Source organism: Amblyomma mixtum, chromosome 2 (assembly GCF_055824585.1).
Source record: "Amblyomma mixtum isolate Tamu chromosome 2, ASM5582458v1, whole genome shotgun sequence".
Taxonomy (NCBI): domain Eukaryota; kingdom Metazoa; phylum Arthropoda; class Arachnida; order Ixodida; family Ixodidae; genus Amblyomma; species Amblyomma mixtum.
Window position 1 is genome coordinate 279857678 of NC_143013.1, and position 18289 is coordinate 279875966.

Sequence of the window (18289 nt, forward strand, 5' to 3'; positions counted from 1 at the left end):
GCCAAGCGGTAAAGCGAGAGAGAGATCGATAGTGACGGGTTTAAAGTACGTGATCAGTTCTCAGCAGCAAAGAAAGGTACCACGAACAGCGTGTTAGGAAGACACGATGTGAAGGACGAGCCAGAGCCAGTGAGCACTATTGCTGACGCTGTTAACTGCTTAATTGGATAGCGCGCAGCGAGCATTGGCTTTGAAAATTTTAATTAGTTTCTCCCGATTATGTTACTACAGCCCTTTGCAGTGGCGGAAGCTGCCCAGAAAACAGGGAAAGAATTGTCTTGCGCTCCTTAAGAATAAAAAACTTATTGCTGCTGACAAGAAAGACGCGGGTTCGATCCCGGCCGCAGCGGCTGAATTTCGATGGAGGCGAAATTCTAGAGGCCCGTCTACTGTGCGATGTCTGTGCACGTTAAAGAACCCCAGGTGGTCGAAATTTCTGCAGCCCTTCAATACGGCGTCCCTCATAGCCTGAGTCGCTTTGGGACGTTAAGCCCCAATAAATCAATAAACCAAACTAAACAAAATTTATTGCGGTGAGGAAGAAGGAAACCTGAACAATTTCCGAAGGAAAGAGAACTATGTTTATTTCTCTAAAAGCAATCATTTTTTTTACAGAGTATGCTGTGAAGCGACTGAGGTACACAGCAAAGGTCGCTTAGGCCTCTTCTCTTAGCTGTGCAATAAAATAAAGCTATACTAGGAAAGGATAGCGGTCCTATTGTGAAGACCACAATGTGTGACTGCCCAGTTGGGAAGTGGTGTATCAGTGGTTCCCGGCTAACGCCTAAAAATATCCGATATTCGGTCGTCCGGGCTCCGGCAACTACTAGAAAGAATAAGCCCGCTTTAACCGACTGGCCCCCGAAATGCCATGTCGCGAGCAAATCATGTACGGCATCGAAGAATGATACTTGCGTGGTTGCATCGTCTCTTGATGGATGAAATCAAGAATACTACCTGTCAAGCGGCATTGAGCAATAAGACACATCGCGACGGATAGACGCACCAGACGGTGTTCCTCACAACCGCGTGCACCGCATAGTCAAAGCCGGAAAAGTTGCTTCTGATGTTGCACAATGTTGCTCAAGTAACATCGTAGCCTTCGTGAATGTCTCGTGGAAAGAATAAGCAATCTTAAGGGGATGGCGGCAGAACTGAGACCACATTTTTTAGCTCTCCGCGCGTATTGCCTTATATAAGGGGAATACAGTCAGGTTTAGTGATAGCTGAATGAAATATCGACCGAACGAGTTATGGAAAGATATTGTTATGTGCCGGCCAGCCGAAGAATGCGGCGTGATGATCGACGGCACAGAGATGATTTAATGGCTGCTGGCCCATCCCACTCCACTGCTAGCTTCGTCTTATTCGGGCAATATTTATAGCTTTTAATAGAGCAATTTCAATTATCCGCATGTCTCTTGTGACAGAGACAATACGTGGTTGCATCCAAGATGATCTAAACACTCCTTACCCTGGAACACGTGGTGGATAAAAGGGACAAGAAAATCATTTCCAAAAGACAGAGAGGCGCCAATAATCTCTGCACCTGCGCGTTACAACATGAAAATCATAGGCTGTGAATTCGCAGTGCTTATATTTGCAAAATGTCGTTGACAAACCATGAGGAAAACGAAGGGAAGCTCGGCTAATTTGGCATGGGCGCGAGCCTTTCTACACCTTTCATTTGCAGCTTTCTTCTTCTCAGGAACAGGTGCACCTCTCGGAGATAGAAGAATCTGGTGTCTTTCATCACAGCTTCTTTCTCGATTATCATTTCACTTCCACGTTGTTTCGGGAACTAAAGCTTGTTTTTCAATGTTGAAAGAAAGTTGTCTTCTCATTTTCTCAATGAAGATATCTTACATCTATCTTCCATGCGCATGCGTCTTGTTAACGCTCGTATTGTCTTAAGGGCCTCAATCCAGGGCAAAGATTTGGCGTCCGCAAAATGTATCAAACATAAACTGAAGGCACTGGCTTGACCTGCGACTTCAAACGGTGAAAGATTTGAGAAAGGAAATGAAGAAAAAAGGATGTCTTATTTATCGCGAAACGCAGCCCTTACGCTACAAGTCGCGAAAAGGTACGAAGGAAATAAATGCAGACTAAAGCTAAGATTGGTACGCTCAGGGGAGATAGCATCGAAGCAATAGAGACAAACTGCCTCCTACAGTTCCCAACCAGCTGGAGAGCCGTATTTAAACGAAAGGAATATATGGCCTCAGTGAGCCGGCTGCTAGCGTAGTTTAGGAAAGGCTTCATTCAATTTATCTGTATACCTAACGATTTTACGTCTGAGGTTAATGGAAACAGTATGTATTTTTCCTCGTTGACACTTAGAGCACGGAGACGGCAGTTTATTGTTATAAACAAGCTCTGAATTCAGTCCTTTGAAGCGTAGTAGTTGAAGTAGCAGTTTTATTCAAAAATACAAATAAAAAAGGCAGAAGTTGGGTGCCGACCACGGCAACCGTTGTAACTTAATCACCTGAGCTGCGGCTGGCGCACAAAATTGGAAATCAATAAAATATGTCCGCCCATCGGCGTAATTTGGTAATTGTTGTGAAGTATTATATGCTTAATAATAGCTCTTTTCAATATTATAAAGGCCACTAAGCTACTGCAGCTGATTTCAGGCTGCATAACGGGTCTCCTGTGGGATTTGCAAGGGTAGTAACCTTTGTAAAGAAAAGACAACATTAGGCAATACCCTTTAGGCTTTTTGATCTAGCAGAACCTAGCCTGCGTACGTGTGATAAAAGGTGTGAATCATCATTCGCATTTGAAACGTTTACTTAGCAGATGATACTGCGCGAAGAACCTCGTAAGACATCCGATGCTGTTTGGCATGCATGGAAACCTGCATAAGCAGGTCCGGCAGTCTGTGAAAATTTATGCCTCTCCCTTTGGCCCCAACACGGAGGCAGTTATGTATTCGAAATAATTGTTAACGTTTTTCTGACTCTTACTCTCTAACTTAATGCTAGCAGTAGCTCGTACTGAGTCCCCTGGTCTATTGCTTTACTTGCAGCTACATAGCGGTATCGAACTTTAGCACTGCAAAACTGTATACCTTTTATCAAACCTTGTTAGTAAGCTTTGTTCCTCCTCTGCTGCCTTGTTTCCTCATAAACAAGTCTTTCTAGTGCGGTGAGGCGCAGCGGATATTGTTCTCTCTCCTCTTCCCGCTCTTTTACCCTTTCCCTCAGTGCAGACTAGCCAACGGGGCGTATGCCCGGCCAAACTTCCCGCTTTTCTTCATTCTGCTTTCTCTTTTCTCTACCGCTGGCCTCTACGTAAGCTTGATGGTGATTATTTGACTCTGGAATATTGTTTATCTCTTGTTTCTCCCTTCTAGTCACGGCTGTGCTTTGCCCTCACTCCGGGGTTTCTGGGCCCCTGATTACTGCCAAGCGTCTGCGCAGAGTGCTGGGAAGGCGTAAAGAAAGGCGACAGTTTAAGGCCACGCACGTCGGAAGTGTCTCGGAACGCCGACCGCTTTCACCGAGAGCGAAGCCGGCGCTCCCGGAGGTGCCGCGGTGCGAGGCACAGGCGCTGAAGTCCTGAACAAGCCGACGAACAAAGCAGCGGGTGTATGGAGGCTGAAGACTTGGCTTTCTTTTTCTCTCTGTCTTCCATGTATGCAGCACGCGCCGATGGAAACGAACGATGGGCGAGAATAACGGGTGCTTTGAGCATGCTTCGCGACCCATTCGCGCTTCGTCGCCTGTGGAGATGGCGAGCATACGTAGTGTGTTTCGCGGAAGTTTACTAAAAAATTTTGGGGTTTAGGGACTGGTTTTGCTCAAAACGACCCAGTCAAAAGAACACGGCAGAAAAGTTTCTGCTGTCACAACAGATTCTTCGTAATATTTGTGCTTATGAACCAGTAGTAACAACATAATTTTGTGCAGTTACTGCAGAAAAGTACTACACAGCTACAGACTACAGAAAAGATGTACGGCAGAAAAAAAACTGCAGCACTATAGAAAATTGCTGCGAAACAACACAAAAGTTTGTACTTACCACAAGACGACAAAACATTTTGTAGCATTTTTTACTCCGTTTTGTCGTTTCTTTCGACTGGGAAAGTTGAAGGATTATTGTTGGCTGTCGTCTGGCCTCTCGGAAGTCGTATTTTAGTGTAAGAATGGGTTTAAAGCGGGCCTACGCTTGCGGCTTATGGAACCCGCCATGTCTGCCATTTTGTCTTCGAGTACGATGAGCGTACGGTGAGGCGTATAAAAAACAAGCTCCTGCGTCCTTACAATCGTATACTGCATGCCAGTACATGACCGCGAAGTAGATGACAACGAGAAAGCAGAACTGTACCCAGGGAGAATTATGCGTGGTAGGTCTTTGTCTGCGTACTCTGCGTAAAGTACAAGTCCGCGTATTGCATAACTGCATACGCAGCACCGTAGGCAGAGGAATAGGTGCAGTCTTCATTGCCACCAGTGTCTGGCGATGAAATCAGCATCTGACAGTATTAAGTGCTTCGCTGCATTACAGTGCAGCACGAATTACTTGCACATAACTATAAGTTAAAAATATGATTCGTTCCATAAAACAAGGTAATTAGTTAATAACAATGAAAAAAAATGTCGTTCATTACAGATAGATCAAGGAGCGCAGTTATTAAGTTGTACCGCGCCAAAAGAAGCCAGGATTACCGTTGAAAATAAACATTTCTCTTTATCTCACCCGTTCTCTCTTTTCAATAGCATCAGTTCTTAAACCACATGTTGTTTAAAGGCGCGAAGAAAATGTTCACAACAAAGCTCGTGAAAGTGAAAATGTGCGTGTCATGTATGGCTACTTTGAAAATCCCACGCCTGTGGCGCACGTTTACTGGGTGCATATATACTGGCGCAGCTGCATGCGCTGTCCGCTAAACGGATGCAGTTTCGGTATGCCAAAGGGTTTGGTGCAATCTTGATTTAATGCGTGTAAAGAGCCTTTCTAGCCATTCAACGAATAATTCGTCACGTGTGGTTAGGCAATTAACTAACAGAAATATTACCACGAAAAGTAAACTTTAGTAACGACACTACTCGTCTGATTAGAGCGAGACGATGCCGTTCACATTTCTGATGTATGTTATTCATTATAATTAACACGTGGTCCAAGGTTGCGAAAAATGGAATTTGCACTTGTTCAAATTTGTTTTCTTTAAGTACCTTCTATGTCGAAACATCGCTTATTATCCTGTGGCAATGCTCGCGTAAAAAACCCAATAAAAATATGCGCACTCAAAAAATAGCTAACATATTATTGACGATAGTCTCAGTGCCTGCGCATTCGTTCGCTGAAGATGTAAATAACGTTTTTCTTACAGACAGTCTATACGGACGCGATGGGTTCAAACCTTCCAACATTAGCGCCCGCCTAACTCTACATGCTTGTGAAGAATACATTGAAAATACACAAGGAAAGGCTAGGTGTTGGGGCAGACATAGACTTTCAATCTAAACTTCGTGCATTTCTGTCTGTTGTCAGGAAACAAATTGTTTCATCTGTTGCTCTAAATGTTCCGGTTCTTTAAAAGTTTGAGAACAATAATTTATAACTGATTCATTTTTTGGGCCTAGAACGTTCACACGAATATCCTGTGAACCTGGCAAAACCAGGTATTCTCTCTGCCGCCGTATCGTGTGTTTAATTTTCTTCATCGCGTCGCCCTCACCAGTTCGTGGCGTGAACTTCCTGTAACGGTGCCAAGAGGCTATTTAGTTTTACCCTAGAAAGCTAGGCGAGATAGGAAGCTAATGAAAAGGCACACTGCCGGCCATAAAAAGATAACATTGGAAAACTTGCAATCACGGGCGTTAATTGAAACCCCAACCACGGTGTAAGAAAATATTTCTTAGCCTGTCAACACCACTCTTACTTCATTTTTATCATTTAGACATGTGTTTAAGACATAATTATCGCAACTAACATGTAGTGGAGTATCAATGTTTGTTACGAGACTAAAACTGCTGCACCAGCGCAGAGTCGCCTTCGACCCAGCACCAGCGACACGAGCCTGTGCCTAAAGCCTTTGTATTATATCCTAGTCAAACGATAACGAAAGTTTGGTTTGTGAGCTTTAATAAAAGTATATTTCTCAAGACTTGGTGTTCCCATGAACACACACAAAAATTTTGCAACCGAAGGCGCAAGAGGCTTTCCCTGCAACCTTACTTCATGCTCGATGCTAAACGTTTCAATATAATTAGAAATCTGCAACAACGTTGTCTGTCCCATTTTTTCATTAGATACATGCGCAGTAGAATAGGTATTTAATCAAAATATTCAAAATTTTACGCCGAAATGCGAGAAACTGCGTAGTTATTTGGCCGTTCTGAGTGCCCCTACGGTTACAAAACTCTTCTGTAGGGTAATACAAAGGAGCTCAGTGCGTGAGCACGCTTATCCAGAGCAATTGAGTGGTGCGCTTTTGGGCAAATGAAGTAAACTTTTGACGTAGCTGCTTTGCTGCAAGCAAGGTACTGTACTCTACGTCTATCCGGCTGTGCATCAGCGCAAGTATGAGAGAATGATGGCATTGCGCGATCTGCGATTAACTACCGTGAGCGCATGCGCAGATCGCCCTTACGGCTCCAAATGGCGCCAGGTGCGGTCAATCTTCGCGCACGCCTACCAATCAGCCCGGGCGCACTGGCGGCGCGCAACTGGGTCATGATAGCAAATCGCAGATGGCGCTGCACTATAACTTTCTATTATCTCCGAAACTTAATGTTGCACAGCACACTTAGACACTTATGGTGTCTTCGACTGGTCGTCTCAGATAGCTCTGGAGCGCTCTGAGATGCAGCCGCACGTTCGGCTGGTCGAAATCAAGCGCTCTGACTACATTCGGCTGGTTCTTTCAGAGCGCCCGCCTCCAGCTCAGAGCGCTCTGAGGTGCTCCGAGAAAAAAGTCGGAGCGGCCCCGAGGTGCGTTCACGTGAGAGAGCCACTTCCGCCGTTCGCAGAGCCGGATGCGAAGCCAGGGTAGCCAGGGCACACCACGACCGGTCTGGCGAGGCCTAGCGCGTTGGTTCTTACGCGCCCGTAAAAGCAAGTTTAGGCGCTTTTGGTATTAGGCGCAGTTAAAACGTCCCATGCTGTGTGTCGTTGACACCAGCGGCAGCGGCGGCGCCACTGCGGTATGGCGGTTCCGGAAGTTACGCCCTTTTTCTGCTTCCTGTGCTTTCGCTCTGAAAACTTGCTGACCATTCGGCTTGACCGGTCTCGCTATGCGCTCGGAGCTAGAGCGGCTCTCACTTTGCCAAATCCGAACCGGATCGTGGGAACGACCAGTCGAAGACACCATTAGAAAATACACTTAGACGTCAAAATAGCCATAGACGTCGATATAGTACACGGACGTCAGAACAGCCCCGGACGTCGATATAGTATGTGGAAGTTTTGCTTTCGCATTGCTTTAATGCGGGTCGCCGCAGTGATCTCAAAGTTTTTTGTTCAGGAATTCGCCTGTCTTAATGGCAGGCCAAGAGACGGCACCAGAAAATGGCGCCTCACATTGCCCGAAATTTCTGAAAACCACTGACCGCACAGGCACGTTTTACAGTGTCCCTATGTTGCCGCAGCCTGCTTCGGCGCTGGCGCTAGTAACAAGTGTTCCGCGAGTCAGAAGTGCTGCGGTGCGCGCGACGGGAGCGGAGTCGGGCGTACGTTGCTAGAATTCCTGCTCCTGCCGTCTCAGTTTTTGTTTTCGCTTTTTTTTCTCTTTTCGGCATTGCGCTTGCCTACTCGTTTCTACGCATGTTCGCTTTCGAGCTCCTAACTAGCGTTTGGGATTAGCAACTCAAAACGGGAACAAAAAAAAAACTGAAGAAGGACGCAAAGGTCAGAAGCCCCCTCGGTCTCACTATGTTTTCGCGCGAGCAGTCTTCGTTCTACCGTCAAATTCGGGTTCAGAGCTCAGACATTTAGTGCTTCTTTCTTGTTGTTAAAAGTGCTGTATATGTAGTTAGTGTATGTAAGATCAGTGATAGGAATGTTTATGCTTACTCGTTGTTCAGTGGGCCGCTTTACATGAATATGCGCCTTGTCGCGGCATGCATGGTTCGGTACGACGTTCACGTTAACAATGCGACTCCAAAATAGTGAGCACGAAGCGATGCATGCCTTCTCGTAAGGTGCGCAGAAAACACTAATAACCAGTAAAATCTGGACGAATTGTTTTTTTTTCTTTCTAGAAAGTGAACAACAGATCAGATCGGCAATAGAACGACGGAACAAAACAACGACCGCTTATATTGCCTCAAAGTTCTCTTTTTTCCTTGAAAAACGAAAAAAAGAACCAAAATGGGGCGCGACATGCGACGGTGTGAAGCCCTCTTGGCGCGCACTATTGACAAAACCGAGTGCGCTCGACATCGAAGAAGCCACTTCTCTTTATTCCGTTCAAGCATATAATACCGCTGGCAGACCGCTTTGCATATAGCGAAGCCTCCGTATACGCGCCCGCCTCAACGTGCGCGATCTCCTATTCATTTTTATTTTTCTTCTTACTCGCTTTCCGAGCAAACGTTCCGCACTTCTAAAGAAATCCGCACGCGAACACACGACTCCGAAGGAAAACCGACGAACGCTGTTGGCAGGCTGTCTGAGCGTCTGGAAGGATGAGGAGGTTTGGGAGCGGGGCATGACACCATCATGTTTAATGCATCACGACCTCTGCGCCCCCAAGCGTCAGCAGGCAGGGGCACGTCAGAGGCTCCCCCGCGCACTGACGCCGTGCCGCAATTCTTGTCAACACACCGCGACCAGCCGCAAAACAAAAAGAAAAAAAAAAAGCTCAAGTAGCCCCCCCCCCCCCCCCCCCGCCCCTCCCCTCCAGACTTTCGCCCCCTCCGTCTCCTATGCTCCGGGGCTGCATATCATGCACCACGAAGATCTTCACAAGGAAGAGATAAACAGCCGAGACATTGAGATCACCGTGCCTGCAGCATGAGGGAGAGACGGTTCGCCAAATATACACGGTCAATGGTGGATATTCTTCCGATACCGATCGACGCGCGCTTTATATATATACACCGGAAAGATGCGTTCCTTTTTTTAGAGCCAATCAATCATGGAAGTGCCCCCGCGGGCTTGCGTGCGATCCGAATGAAGGACCTGAGTCACTGCAGGATCACCAGGACATGCAGACGCGCGTTTCTGTTTTAGAAGTGATAAAACGAGCCTCCGAGTAAAAACGTAAATAGAATTAAATGCCGTTCATCGCTTTTCATTAAACGGCTTCAGATGTGGACCTTTTTTTGTAGCGTACTTAAATCTTCCGGTCCGCCGGAGAGTTCGCAGTATCTCGACAATGTTCCTTCGGGGCATTGGCCCGACAGACGTATATGTGAACTCTAAGACTTTTACTGGACTTTATATTCTTAAGAAGATTGAATGGACCAACCTTTATGGAAAACGAAGTCCCCAACTCCTGCCTAGCCACCGAGAAATTAATTATAGAGATAATAGCAAGGAATGACAGGAATATATTTTTGAAGCAATCGGTGAGCCTTAATTAAACGAGGCGACGTTTCTTAATTTTCACTTTATGTTCTAATGTGGCTGCAGCATTAGAAAAACCTTAGTCAAAGGTACGGTTCATTCATTACCTGCGTGAGATTCACCTCAGGCCGTAGAAATAATGGACAATGTCGCTTACTGTGTGTTTTTGTCTTGTTTAGAGGACTCTGAAAAATGAATCCGTAGTTTTGTTTTCGGACGAGAGCAAGACTTCTACAGGTCCAAACAGCAAAGAAGCAGCAAAAATGCAAATACTAACGACCCCGATTTAGCAGCCAGATTTTGCGCGAGTAACCGGCACCACGTTCGTCCTATTAAACAAAGGTCCGGCCAGGAAGCACTGTTAATAATGGGATGTATTTTCAGAAAATTTCAGCGATGAGGTTTAGCGGAAAACGCAACGTTATGGCCGAGCTTATATATGTGCTCTCCTTCTCTTTGGAATGTCTTGAAGAATGTCTTGAAGGCGCAGTATTTTCCGAACGTAGTGCGAGATTATATTTCGACATCGTCCCTCCTGTTTTATATTCTTATTGGAATAATACTGCTCTGTTTTGAAGAGCGGACAGAGAACTTTTTATACGCGTTAATTTTTAACCTAAACATATCGAATATACCATGTGTGGTACTGTTGCTCTTTTGCAAATATTTAGCGACGGTTCCCAGCCGCTAGACAATCACACACGGAAGCAAAGCAACAGTGCCGAGAATAGGGACGGCTGTTATCCTTTTACCGCGAAAGAGTTTCGGTACATACAAGCCCTAACGAATGCAGACAAGCATAAGACGTTACAGTCGCGCCATGGGTAGTTAAAAGGATGTGCACATGCCGTCAAAACGTCCTGAAGTTACAGTAACATCATAAAGAAGCTTCCATGCGGTTAATTTCTAACTACATAAGCGTACTTATTAACTTTCTTTTTTATTGGCGCATTCGGTACACCACAAAAGTTATTTCCTAAGCGTGAGTGAGAAACTAAGTCATGTTTTATCTTTTTTTCGTTCACAGTATTATTTGTCTGCACGGATTACTATATCCTGCTTCAATTTCGAAGCCTAAGGAAGAGTGAATTTGCTTATTTACGCAGTGCGAATTAAGTCTTTCATTTCATTTCGTTTGCATCTGTGTTTTAACACCGTGCAGAGCCGCAATGCCAAAGCTTTAAATCATTTCTTTGTTTGGTACTGTTTCAACATATACAGTCTTTGTCAAAAGTAACCAGGCTGCATGGTTTGCTTCTCATTGTTATAGTAGAGCCTTTACGGCTTTCCCTTAGGTGGAAAATTTCTTTGAAGGTGAGGACAGGTGTTCTCCTTACCATACAGAGATATAGAGCTCGAGGGCTAGTATAATAGTTTAAATATACGACTGAGAATCAAAACCGTGCAGCCTGGTTACTTTTGACTAAGACTGTACATATCATTCATTAATGGCCGGTAGAAGAACAAGTGTTGAACTTCAGTCAGCTCAATTCTGTGTGAAAAATGCCTATTTCAATGCCGAAGTACATCTGGTGGTGTATGTAGTTTTACGCCCACAAACGCCACGTGGGCTATGTGAGACGCGGTAGTCGAAGACTCGGGATGAATTAAGAACACCTGGGTAAGACATCACTCACTTGACGAGAATCTTACACTTCAACCGCCATTGAAACGGGGCCGTCGCACAAAAGCATGCGACCCCGCGACCTCGCGATCAACAGCCGTACTCCATAACCATGGAGCCATGTCACGGCAGTTCGGAATATACGAATGCCGCTGCTGCCTTTAAGGCAGAATAACAAGGCGCTCTTTTTTTTATCATTCTATAGCAGTAGCTGCCTTGCGGAGCAAGGCGTTCACTCTAGGCCGGCCGGGATGTGATTGTTGAACAGGAAGAAACACACAAGAAACAAAGCTTGATTCTAAACAAATTTGACGAAAAAGAAAAAGCTAACTACAATCTTCATGCATTTATTCTTTCTCCGTCGCTACACGAAATTCAGCCCTAAGAACTTGATAAAAGGAATGCACAGAAAACATACGTGGATATAAAGTTTCAAATCTTCCAAGGATGCCATTTTTGGCACAGCGTCATATCCCATGTCAAGAATCCTTGAGCGAACGACTACCCATGAGAGTAGCTGTCTTTGATGTCCGCAATATAGGCGCGGTTTTTCCGAAGGGACAGCGCAAACATGCTAGCGGCACTTGACAATGGAGAAAGTCTGAGCATTTGAAATTTCGGAGCATATTGAAGTCCACAAAGCAGCTCTATACTTCATGTATTTTTGCATACTTGCCAACACTGCCGTTCCCCGGGCTTTCGCGCATTCCGTGAATACCATCAAGCGATTAAACGGTATATTACAGCTATTTGTGTCCTCAAACAAATTGTAATACGGAAAGTGGCCCTTTCAGACACATTAGACTCTTTTTTATTATTTATGCTTCTTAGCAGGTTAACCCTGGCGACTTCTTAGCGTTGTACACAAGCAGTATTGTGGCCTGACCAAGCAGTTTACGGAAGAATAGTTACGGACGGAAGTATTTATCGACAAAATACTTCGAACGAATACTTCTAAACGTGATTCTGTACTTGGAGCATTGGGAAAAGTCGTGACGCAGCTCGACAGCAACGGGTAGGAAAGAAATATACAAGATTTAGGAGTCACCCTTAGCGCGAAAGGAGCTTATTGCAACAGCGCTCCATTGAGAACTTGTGCTTTGGCGTTAAAATCGTTTTACCGGAAACTTTATGGCGGGCTTATCGTGCAATCGATATGTCAAAAAAAAAAAAAAGAAATTCGTCTCCCGTTCGTATTCTTAAGAAAGAGAAAGCTACGAAGATCACTGGCGCCGAGCATACAAAGGGTCGGCGGTGTCTGGGCGTCTAAAATCGCACTAGCAGAGCAAATCGCCCGAGGCGTAAGCGTCGCTGAGCGATGTGCTTTGCTGCGTAGGAGTTCTGTAGGAGCAACTGTTCACTTACGTGTGTGGCTTATCGGAACAAAGAAGGATCACTATAACTCGAGATTATGACATAGAAAAGAAGATGCGGCGTGCCGTGTTGAACATGTACTCATCCGTTACTCGTGTCCAAATATCCCTGACAACGGGGTTAAACGAGCTCGAGTTTAACTAAGATAGGTCAATCCGTGGCGAAATCGCAAGTGTACAGCGTTCTTATCAAACACTTTGAAGGACGACGGCTCGGTTCTAAAGAGTGAGGAGGGTTCTGAAAAGACAGGATGAGTTTAAGCCGTCGCTGTTGACTCTGTCGCCTTCTGGTGCAGTGCCTTTCGCGTATTTGTTCCGTTGTACTTCTTATTTTCTTCTCGTTTTGAGTGGGCGTGTGTTTCAATGAAGATAAATAAGAAATTATGGGGCGGTTTTGTTCATTAGCTTCGGTAATTTATGCACAATGCTGCGCGTGTAGTCCTCGGAAAAAGATATAAAATACGGCTTTGACCACGCTCAGAGCGCACGAGAATGCGGTTTTTTTCTGAAGACAAAACATTCCACTCATTTTCAGCGCCTTAACGCAGTCCTTGATCTGTGCGCGGCAGCCTTCAATCCAAAGCCACTGTCAAAACATTAGTGGGGCTTACACGGATCGCTCTCTTGGCTTACGCTCTGCTTCAGGTACTGGTGCATTGATAATCGTATTTTTTTTTTTTTCAATCAGATTTGTAAAGAAAAAAAAAAAAAAGCCGTTGCAGTAGCTTAGTGAGAGGGCGCAAGTGTTGTCAATGCCTCAAACCTAGCACACGTCTTCACACCCCAAGTTCTAGGAGGTGCCGGAATTTCAACCCGGTACATCTGGAGTAAGAACTGGATACTGTACGATTAACCTCATGCATTCATACTATGCTCTGTGTACGAACGGCTGATGACATTCGCAGCGGAGGCTAAACATAATTCGACTTATCGACCGTTTCCAACCGCATGCAGTGCCATTCAACGTCACGCAAAACGGCAGCGTTATCGGAAGCCTCACCGTCGGTGGTCGCTCGCTGAAATTGCCGTTGACATCGGTCTGTCGCACCATGAAAGGCTCGGCATTCACCAAGTTTGAACAGTTAGCAAGGTTAATTATAGCGCCCCAGCATGTGCCATACCTGTCCGCGAAACATTCCCGCTAGGACAGGTCCCGCGTGCTTTGCTGTATACACACGTTGAAGCACGCGACCGCCAGGCCCGAGCATGTGCTTCAACACAGCCAGGTTAACCGCGCGACTGCTCTTGTCAGAGCTGTTGACACACCGCTCGCAGTTCGTGAATGGCCCCGGAAAAGAATGAGCATTCAGAGCGTGCCGTTCTCTGGCAGCCGCGTGACTTGCGTATGGCAAGCTGTCCGGGTGAGTTTAGACCGGCGTTGTGGCTTCGGCTAAAAATAATCCGCGCCACAACTAACTGCTGGGCAGAGTAAAATATCAACAGCCCTAATGTGTTTAATAACGTGATGATGTTACAGTTTCCAAGTGTTGTTCTTTGGCGGGCTCTTAATATGAACCGGCGGATAACAGGGGGCACCATGAAGAATCTAGCTGAGCAATTACAACTTTAGAACGATCTGTTGGAAGTGAAAACGACTGCAAACAATCGTGTTGCCGTTTAGGCAGCGTCTTCCTGTTTAAACACTCTGGCAACACCTTTTTGAGCGTGAGTCGTCGGTGTAATGTGCTCAAGTATTGAAACTGCTGAACCCTTTGGATGACAAGATGGTTTCTAGACATTATTGATTTACTGTCCTTGTTCTCTTGCTTGCAAAACTGGAGATTACAAAGGCGATGAACACAAAAACGCGGTTTGAGTGGAAATAGCTTGACATTACCCGATGCAAAAAGCACACTAACTAGATTTCTGAGGCAAGTAAGTGTTGTGGTAGTCTTCGCATACGTGTAACGGGATTTGTGTGGTGTAAGGTACTGGTGCGCTATGTGTTCAAGTGAGTCAGTATACTATCAGACAAAAATGAAACGCCTATCAATAAAACGCTTTGTCATTGTTAATCTAGCTTTTAGTAAACAATTGAAGTAATTCACATTCCATGGAAAGGAGGCCGTGAGGTGTATATTCATCACCGTATCGCTCATCAACGTCGCAATATAGGGTGAAGGAAAAAGGCATAAAAGTTTCCTCTTTTAGTACTGACCTGTAGCAAGTATGGACTTTACTCAGTCAGCTTTGGTGATCTTCATTTGCGGCAATTCACTTTCAACAATTCGTAGTTGGCTGAGATAGGCGAGACATTTCGTATTAGCGGCCCAAAAAAATTCTAAGGCACAGCGGTTCTATTAGCGCGACATCGGTTTTCAGGCGGTAAACATGCGAAAACCACCAATCATTTAATATTATTGCAGGCGTTGAGCAAACGAAACATTTTCTTGTTTCTGCTTCTTTCATCTAATGCGATGACAGCAGCGCGTGCTTAAATAGGGCTTTTAACTGATGGAAAGTAAAGAAACGTAGCGTAAAACGGGGAAGGTGCGGCGCATTCAATCCCATGACGAAAGAAGCAGATTACTCACTGTGGCTACCGTTTGCGCCTGCACTCTTAAGGTGCATGATCACTAACGTTTACGCCGAAGATATTTAATGTCTCAGATACTCCACTGGCGAAAGGACAATATTTACACCTTGTTTGTTATTCAGCAGTTTAGTTGTGAAAGCAGTGTGTCTTTAATCGAAATAAAAATTCGAAGCAATTGTGCTCCACTCTTACCATGGAAATTATTTGATGCCAACTTGAGCTACCTTAAAGAGCCTTACAGTTGGATATTCCACTTTAAAAAAAAAAAACGGTATTCTTAAACATGCCTTCACTAATAGCAAGCTTAGTTGTCTGTGACCACGCCTTCGGTCTAAGCATATTCATTTTCACAAAGAGCATTAAGCTTATATTACAAGGAAAGTCCGTTTGGGTTGTGATCGGGTAAGGCCATGGTGAAATACGGTAACGTTAATCCGGGCGAGAAGCCCCAAGATTCTCCTGAAAAGCAAAAGTAAATCCTAATATTTGATGAGGCCAAAGCAGTTATGCTCTGGCGATTGTTAGTAAAAAAAAAAAAAAGAATCTTAGCTCACGTCGGCTTGGCATTGTCGGTGTTGGCACGGGGGTATCCAAAACGCGTAGTCGGTGCAGTCTGGCTAGGGCACGTCAAAACTCTAGAAAACAGCGACAGAAAAACAAAACAACCGAAATGAAAACTTCGCGACCGGAGCGAATAATCGGGATTTCGAAGCACGTAGCGGATGTTATAAATCTGTCGCCCGCGCCCTCTGCGTGGCAACTATGGAATTACGACCAAAATTATGACGGCTGTTACATTTCCTCGCATAAATACGCAGCGTTTTTTCTTGATAACTTAGCAATAAAAGAACCCCTTGCTAAGTTTTTTTTTTTCGTTTAGCGCTCGAACTTTGCGCAGAGATGGAAGTAATTTGAATAATACCGTTCCCCGCTACCTCACACGTCTAGATGTTTTGTGGAAAATTTGTTTCGGCTGAATACACCCGCGCTGTACCGAGTGCTGCGATACGCCAGCACTTTTCTTGATTAAACGCATACGACTGTATCGCCTTATCCTGTCATTGACAATATCGAACAGTAAAGATCTATGCGCGACTTTTACATAATCCTGTTATCAGTAATTTCACTCTCAACCTTTATTTCCATTGTTTTGTTTTTGCCATTCAAGACAAGCACCATTGTCCTAGCAAGAAAACAGGATGGACAGTTGATGACACGGAACTTTCACCAATCGGAACTCCAATGTTTTAAAGCCATGAATTACAGAAATTGCTTAAATCTTTTCACGTATTTTTGAAGACGGTTGCGTAGCGCTAAGGACAACACACTTTCACGGCGCAAGGATTCTTCTTCGCTGTCAAGTCACGCTGTTGCGGAATCGCATTTATTCGACAGTAAGTATATCGCAGTAAATGCTAAGCTCATTCACGCACCCATGGCGTGAAGCGCGCGTAGTTCTTAATCGCGGATGCGTTCCCTCATGCACATAAGAGTGAAAAAAAAATATGAAAGGAAAAGAAAACCTGCGCACATATATACAGTCCTGTCATTACTGCGGCCTACATCTCGCGAAGGAACGTATCGCCTCTTGTTTGACAAGCCCCGCTGGGGGGAGAAAAAAATTGACACAAGCCCGCTATCTTCACTTCGGTCATTTTTCCGACGCCGCAACTTATCTCGTCTTCTCTTCATCGCCGTCCGATCATGCCGCACCGGAGTGCCGTCGACAGGCAAGATGGAACGGACAGTGGCGGTAGCAGAATGACTTCGGCAGACCGTTTGAGCTTTTAACTGCGCCCGAAGCTAAGGCTTTGCGTCACGATTCCCGCGACGACGGTTACGTCGTTGGCGTCCGATAAGGAGGAGAAAGTACCACGGCTGAAACGCGGGCTTGCCCAATTCTGGCTGCTATCAGCACAAGTGCGAACTTTACCGTTCTGGTCGTTCAAGGTTCTCTCAAAATGTCAACGGCCGGAGGAATCTGCGGATCCCGTTTCTCATCAGCGTTTTAGTAAGGCTCATATTGCTAACTGCTTTGGTTAAGTGCCGGACAATCCTAACTGTCAAAGAGACCCATGAGAACCTGAACGTGAGGAGCTTGAAGTTACCATGCTTGCTTGCTCCAGAGTAATATCGATGGTAATTCACAAAGAGATGAACTCTACCCCTAACTTCCCGAGACTCCCATCGTATTCAGGAAGAACTAGAGATGAACTTTACTAGGATCGCATCAGCAAAAAGATTCAGTGAAACGCGACCATCGTTCCCCCATCGAACACACACAGAAGGTGCGGGGACACTCACCCGTACGCGGACCCGAAGGCGGATCCGAAGGCGTCTCCGTTGCATGCCAGCTCCAGCGTGACGGGAGCGTCGTCGGGCACCTGTCCGAGGAGGCAGTTGCCGTGCTCGTAGCCCAAGAGGCACGTTCCGTTCACGCGAAGCACCACGTCCCCGGGCCGGATGAGACCCGTGCGGTCAGCCTCGCTGCCCGGAACCACGGTGTGAACCACGGCACGCACTCCGGAAAGCAGCGCGTCGCCCGCCGACGAAGCTCCGCCGCTGCTTCCGCACGTGGCCAGCGAGCTCCTGCGGGCCCGGGCCGGCGAGCTCATGGGGCTGCATCGAGGACTGCCGCCGCCGCCCAAGGCGTTGGTGGCGTTCGAAGAAGGCGGGGGTCCGAGCACGAGCCCCAGGCCGCCCTGGCGTCGTTTAACCAGGGACACCGGACGGGACATGACTGCGATGGCGCGCGGAGAAGCCCTGTCTCCGCGCGCAAAACTTCGGCGCGCCGCTTTTGCGGTGCCCCGCCGCCCCGGGGCGGACGCCCGAGAGAAAGGGAGAGGGAGGGAGAGGCGCGGGAGGCACGGGAGAGAGAGTGGAGGAAGGGATGCATTGCTTTGCAGGAACGGCTGCCTCTTTCTCTCTGTGATTCCTCCTCTCTGTTTCTCTTCTTTTTTTTTTCTGTCCGAACCCGAGCCTGTTCCTCGCTGTTTGCGGGACAGGAGGGGAGTTGGAGAAAAGAGGGCGAGGGTGAAAGAAAGGAGGCGCCAATCTCCGAAGCGCTTCCCCAGACCTGGGGAATTCTAGGGATCGCGCAGAGCTCGCGCGCTCACCGCACTCTGAACCGCGTGTCGGGACCCCGAGGTGGTCAGTGGTGTCAACGCACGGTCCAGTGTTCCGCATCAATTCTGGCGGCATTGAAGGGTAACCTGACTATAATTATTTGGAATA

General features: G+C 46.3%; 1 protein-coding gene across 2 annotated transcripts in view; it reads right to left on the reverse strand.

Moving 5' to 3' along the window:
- The window catches only part of Nos (Nitric oxide synthase), a 317570-nt gene extending 299777 nt beyond the window's left edge, over positions 1–17793 (reverse strand). The window contains exon 1 of one of the 2 annotated variants that reach the window (XM_089574123.1): positions 17360–17793. In XM_089574123.1, coding sequence (XP_089430249.1) covers positions 17360–17793 — 434 coding nt within the window. The remainder of the gene's footprint in view (positions 1–17359) is intronic. The other variant, XM_089574124.1, reaches the window with a different exon arrangement.
- Positions 17794–18289: the final 496 nt, after the last annotated feature.